Source organism: Sinocyclocheilus rhinocerous, unplaced genomic scaffold (assembly GCF_001515625.1).
Source record: "Sinocyclocheilus rhinocerous isolate Xijiao unplaced genomic scaffold, SAMN03320098_v1.1 scaffold1053, whole genome shotgun sequence".
In the NCBI taxonomy this organism is placed as follows: Eukaryota; Metazoa; Chordata; class Actinopteri; order Cypriniformes; family Cyprinidae; genus Sinocyclocheilus; species Sinocyclocheilus rhinocerous.
This window is the reverse complement of record NW_015638958.1, coordinates 684366-691314: the sequence shown is the minus strand read 5'-3', so window position 1 is coordinate 691314 and position 6949 is coordinate 684366. Positions and strand designations below refer to the sequence as shown.

The 6949-nt window shown below is 36.2% G+C and overlaps 1 protein-coding gene across 1 annotated transcript in view; it reads right to left on the bottom strand.

Annotated features, from left to right (window-relative positions):
• The window catches only part of dgkq (diacylglycerol kinase theta), a 31253-nt gene that overhangs the window by 19655 nt on the left and 4649 nt on the right, over window positions 1-6949 (bottom strand). Inside the window, exon 2 of the mRNA XM_016565683.1 lies at window positions 5736-5815. Coding sequence (XP_016421169.1) covers window positions 5736-5815 — 80 coding nt within the window. The remainder of the gene's footprint in view (window positions 1-5735; window positions 5816-6949) is intronic.

The following is a 6949-nucleotide window of genomic DNA, read 5'->3' as shown; positions in this document are numbered from 1 at the left end:
AAGTAGAAACCCCTGTAGATGATTGGGCTTAGCTCGAGCTCTCTCCGTTGTTAGCATGCAGAGATTCTGATTGGTGTGTCATCAGTTTTGCTACCTAATGTTTAACTACTCATTGTTAAACTTTTTGAGAAATGTGTCTTTGTTTTGAAAACTGAATTATGAGTTTGGGGAAAAAAGGTGGCAACTAAAATCAGCTATATTAACAATCGAGAAAACTGCAATACGACTAGATTCTTACCTAACTCTGCTATTAGTTTCCGTGATCGACATCTTATTGATTTCATGTTATTGTTACGGCTTAGCCTATATCCATGATGAAAGTGGAGCGAGCGGTCGGAGAATCGGATCACCAAACAATTATGGAATCCAGCTAAATAACATCCAGAATAAAACTTTTAACTTTTAATGTGAGCATAGCTTGAGCTTTTTAAAAGACCCAAAGCAAATTGTTCTGATATAGTGAAGAGATGCAGTGACAAATCCCAGCCGGGATGTCTAGTTGCGTGTGCCCATCTGTAACGACTGATTTCACGGGAAGTCGTTCAGTCGTTGTGACAGCACAGAAACAGGGCAGGAGAAGTCAGGCTTTCTGCCCTCTCCTTCCAATTTCCTCACTCTTGATGGGCAGCAATGTGACTCCTCTGGATAAATATCTACAGGTCTTTCGGCTGCTTGATGTGCAGGTTGGTAAATAATTCTACAAACACTTCAGTAGGCTGGTGAATTAGTGGTTAGAGGTGTGTTATGTTACCAAACCATTTCGTCCAAGGCATTCTGGGTAAGTGAGACATGCTCTTGAGCTGATCTTCATTCACTATGCTGCAAAAAACATAATTCTCACACACAGGAAAACTCCCTTTAGAATGTCTATGCTCCTGAACATTTCCATTAAGCATTCTTAAAGGTGAAGTGTTTCATTTTTTCCCCATACAAGTTTCACCTGCCCAGTTTAAAGGGAGAGTTCACCTAAAAATGAAAATTCTGTCATTAATTACTCACCCTCATGTCGTTCCAAACCCGTAAGACCTTTGTTCATCTTCAGAACACAAATTAAGACATTTTTGATGAAATCCGAGAGCTTTCTGACCCTGCATAGACAGCAACGCCACTGAAATGTTCCCAGACCCAGAAACATGGTAGGACATAGATAAAATAATCCAGGTGACATCAGTGGTTCAACTATAATTTTATGAAGCTACGAGAATACTTTTTGTGCGCTAAGAAAACAAAAAGAACACATTTATTCTACAATTTCTTCTCTTCCCTGTCAGTCTTCGACACACGTTCGCTATGGAGGGTCAGAAAGCTCTCAGATTTCATCAAAAATATCTCAATTTGTGTTTACGAAGATGAATGAAGATTTTACGGGTTTGGAATGACATGAGGGTGAGTAATTAATGACAGAATTTTCAGAATTTTTTGCGTGAACTATCCTTTTAAGATACTGATATGTAATATACCAAAGGAGTCCCTTTGAGGGTACTGAGGGCCTGTGACAAGCTGCTGTACCCCTAAAAGGTAAAATTTTTTTTTTTGCAGATTTGTCTCTGATAGTGAACATGCAAGTACTCCAAAAAGGCAGGGGGACATTAACTAAATTTCTGTGGCAGACCTAGGCAGACCTGTCAACGTCAGTGAAAAAAACAAAGTGACATTTATGGGCAGACATTCTCACGAGTCACGACAGCACAGCACACAGTGTACGATGGGATAGATTAGGTGCCTTACTCAATATTTGGATATATGGCTTGGGAACACAAAGAAAAATAGCTTGACATTTGCTCAAGCAAATCAGGCTATTTAGACGCTTGTGAGGGAGCCAGAAATCGAACTCGCTGATGTCTGTGAGCTCACAGACACGGAACAGCTGTTTAGAAGCCTGGACTGCCTACATTTTCATAATGCTGAGAAATGTCATGAGCCAAAATACAGCCATTGCACAGAAAATACCTAAACTCTAGGGACCAAAATATAATTCCATGTAATACAGAGGAAAATATGGTGAGGTTTTGTGTTTAAGGTTGCCGAGGTACACAAAATCTTTGATGATGAGGCCCCAAACAAACACACACACCCTACGGCATGTGTCCTTGAGCTGCGGCCCACCTCTCCCTCCTGCAGTGGACACATCCTCAATGGCTCTTGGCCTCCCAGGGAAGTCACTACAGTAGACTGCAGAGCATCCTACTGGACGTGACCTCGCTTCCTGTCATTAGCCGTCATCTCTCTGATCCTAAAGGTGATTGGCTCCTGTAAATGTCTACTGCTGAGGTACTTAAACTGAAATAGTGCTTTTGGAAAAAATGGATGGAAAAATAATGCTTGGTTTTGTTCTGCTAGACCCTTTGTTGTTTTGATGAATATTCATATTATAGATTAAGATTCATGATTCAACAAATTTAAATTGAGTAATTACTTTAAAGATAACGTGAAATAAAAAATTACTCAATTTATGTACTCAATAAATACCCCTGGCAGTGGTTATTGCTAACTAAAACTAAAATTATAAACTGAAAAAAGCTGAAATAAAATTAAATACTAATATTAAAAGAAAAAAGTGAAACTAAAAAAACTTTAGAACTAATATCAAAAGCTGAAAAAAACTAAAACTTAAACTAAAATTACAATGGAAACTAAAACTATAAAAATACAAGCTACTATAATAGTATATAAACAATACTACAGGGTTTAAGAAGGTTTTATGATGATAAATTTAAAACCTAGTTTAACAGAAATAATAATGACAATAATAATTGAATGGAACATAATATTTATGATAAACTTTGAGATAATTCAAAGGTTTTCATAACCCATATTTGTTACTGTTTTTTTTTTTTTTTGAATAACTCACTTTTTTTTATGTTTCAGAAAACAAGACTTAATATGTTCAATTTGTATCAAGTAAATGTATCTTGATGTTTAGATATTGGAAAACAAAATACAGAGTAAGATGTTTTTATTTTAATTTTTTTGCAGTGCATGCAACATTTAATGCCATGACTTTATGAATTTAGGACTTTCTGCTCAGATTTAAGACCTTTTTTAGACCTTAATTTGTGGAAGGTGAATTAAGACCCACAGAAACCCTATACTAAAATAATACAATAAAATTCCCTTATTGTGAATGTTTCATCACAAGTTATTGTAAAGAAAATTGTTATTTCACTTATTTAAATTTAAAACATGTCTATTTAACAAATAACCCTACATTTTATCCTGTCAAATTGATTTTGTTTCATATGGATATCCGTTACATTTCAGAAGTGAAATGTGTTGCGTGCACATGATTTCTTTATTTAAAAATGATTAAACAATTGATTTTATTCCCACTTATTCACAGGTAAGTGAAGGTGATACATGACTATAAACTTTTTCAAGTCTTAAAGGACATATTCTCGATTTTCAGTAATAACAGTGTCGAATGGCTGCAACTGTTGTGTTCGTATTTCCTCAGATGCAGTTCAGCGAGGTTGTTAAGTAAAGGTTAATGGAGCAGTTGGCTCGGAGACTGATTCACTCCTACACCACCCACCCACCCACAAACACACACACATACACACATACTCACACACACAGAGAGCTGAGAAAAGTCTTCAGCCAGTACAAAAAAAAGTCACATCCATTTCCTTTTCAAACTGAACACATCAGTCTTACAGCCAAAGAAACTAGAAAAGAGAATTAAAACACTGCATGCACTGTCTTGTTGTCTCTGCATGCATTATGTATGAAGGCAAACTTCCAGAAGAGTCTCTGAGGGCCCGTCTTTTATTCAGACCAGTGGTTTCTGTTCCCCCTCATTATCTTTCGGTCTAAATTAAGTTTTGCTGCGGCATGGTGCTTGACTCGGCCTTCTGTCATGCCCTACGGCTGCTCTGATGCGACTGGCCGGTCTGTGTCACCTCTGTGCTGTTTGGCGTAAGCAAGGCAGGTTTTTCTCGCACATGTGGCATCAGCACTTTAAGAGGATGCAGTTTCCAAGCAGCAAGCATCTCATGCGGTTACTTTATCACATGCTGTTAACCAGCAAGAACTGTTCATTTTTTCATAGTAAATGTACATCCTGTTTTATATATAGCAGTTTTTCTTCGAGACCAAGTAACTGTTCAAAGCCTTTTTGTACATCTGATTGATACAATCAATACGTAATGGACAGTTTACAGTCATTATTATGGGAAAAAAAACCTGATAAAGCCCACTTATTATATTCCAATCCTAATTAATTCATTAACATTTAAATGACAAATACATGGATATTAATTCTTGATTTTAATCTAATTATTTCATTTTTAATCCTCTAATTATCTAAGTACAAATTGTCCATGTCAAAAACAACTGGCCTAGCAACTAGACAAACACAGTGTCGTTGTTAACTAAAACAAAACAAAATAGTAGGAGATGAAAAAAGCAAAACTAATTTTGTTTTGAAAATTAGAAATGTTGCCTTGGGAGCTAACTGAAATGTGAAAAGTGATACAATTACTAAAACTGAAATAAAAATAAATGTAAGCTATATATAAATATAAAACAAAATAAATAAATTATAGAAAAAATGTATAGAAATAAAAATCTAAAATTATTTCTAAATATTAATAAATAATATAATAGTATACAAATAATACTAAACTAACACTGGACAAAGAATGCAACAATATTACAATAAACAAAATAATATATATATATTTTTTTTTAATTTCTTCTATGGACTAATTAGCTACTATAAGACATTTATCCACAACGTCACACGAAGACCATCGACCATGGATTGATATAAAATACATAGAAGCAGCACCAGCAAGTTAAAATGGTGAAATGAACAGTTTAGCAGCCATTATAAAAATATTTGACTCAAATGTGACAAACCGAACAGAATCAAATATGCTAGAGCGAAGTGTAACAAACCAAATCAGCATGCCAACACAATATGTTCGTATCACCAAGGCCACTGCTGAAATTTACAGGGATGGCGACAAAATTTGTATAAGTGGGCCCCTTCAACCCGGGCCTGGGACAATGATGGCCCTGCATTATATCAGTACAATGAGGTTATCAACTGTAGATTGGGTTTATAATCAGTAGTGAGTACATAGAGAGAAAAAAACTTCCGGGCAAGGCTGTTATAATAAAGCTCTTGATTGCTAGATGAGCTGCTATCAAAGGCACAAAGGCTGGCTGACACTTGGCCTTCACGAAAGACCACAACACGGCAGGAAGTCATCAGTAATTCATTATGAAAGCTGGACAAAGGGCTACACTGACTGCTGTGTCACTGAGCAAAACAGCTCCAGTCAGTATGTGAGGAGTCGAGGACTAAATTATTCAATGTAGATTCGGGGCGTGATGCACTTCCTGTTTGTCATGCAAAGCCACGGATAAGACAGGTAAAGCATCAACTGCTAATTATGATCTTTCTTGCATGATCATACCCTGCAATACAACTTGATCGTTCTTCATTAACAACATAATTGTTCAAGACTTTGTGTCCTCTATCATCAGAGCATCCATTCAGCGTTGTGATGCCTCAATAATGCTTTGTTAGTGAAATCAATCTTGTCTTGCCTTGTAAGTTTAATATCCAAGCTACATTAAAAAAAAGAGAAAATATTTTGTACAAAAACATTTTTGGGCATACAATATGACCAGATTGTGTGTGTGTGTGTGTTTACATGTTTCATGAGATTTACCTATAAAACTAATGATGTTTGTCTGCCCTGTCATATGTGGCACGTTTCACTCACCTGAACTTGTGTGGGAGCCATACAGGAACACACGGTCCTGGCGTGCTTCAAACACTTCTCATGTGACATGAAGTTACACACTGCAAGGAAAAAAGAGAGAGAGATTTAGTGTAGGCCACAGAATTATGGTGCATTATGCTGCCAAGATATGTAGGTATAGCAGCTTTAGCAAAAAGAAAATTTGCCATTCTTTCTCAGCAGTGTATATTAAGCCCAGTGTACCATGTTGTGATTTTCACAATTTAGAACTCACTTTATAAATAAATCAATCTTTAATAGCACCAAAAGGAATAGCAGGCAACCTGACTGGGCAATATTTAATGAACAGCACTTAAAAGAGAAAAATTTGCACCAAAGTCAAGAGCACTGATCAGTTGTCTCTATGGTCGGTAGGGATGGAACGATTACCGGTTTCACGATAAATCACGATAAAATACCCTGACGGTTAGTATTATCGTTAAAAATTTTATTATCATCAAAACCGTATTTGATTATTGCGATTTTGAAAACTTGCGGTAAATCCTGTCCAGCCAGCATCAGTCTGACGCAGAAGCAGCATGCAAAGTGATTTATTATTATTATTATTATTATTAGGGCTTCATGTTAATGTTAATTTAATGTTTATGCTAAAAAAAGTGCATATAGCTGCTAATTGTATTTGTTGTTTGTTGATTTTCAAATATAAAACTTATTGAAATGTTTTCAGTGTGAATCAGTTCTTTTTGAACATTTTCATCTAATTTTAACAAAACCGTGATAATATTGATAATATTGATAATCGTGATAACTTTGGTCACTATAATGGTGATATGAAATTTTCATACCGTTACATCCCTAATGGTGGGTGACCGCTGGATCGCTGTGTGCCCTATTTACGCTGCTGTCAGAGCCCACTTTGGCCCTCAGTACAGACTGAACCTCACTGATGCATTTGTTGGTTTTCATGCTTGCCAGAGACAGGAAGTGATCTTGCTGGTCAGGCTGAGCTCCTCTCACTATCAAAACCACAAGAGCAAGGAAAACATCTGAAAGTTTACCGTACCAAAGACGTGTTCTCACGCAAACTGTAAAGCCCACCACCCTAGAGAAACCGGAAACAGTTAGAAATTACATCACAAAGACTGTTTTGTTTACACATTCATTATCAACACAAGCCTTTGGCATATAAACCCATTAAACTGTTTTAGCAACTTTTTTTTTTTTAAGTCTAACAT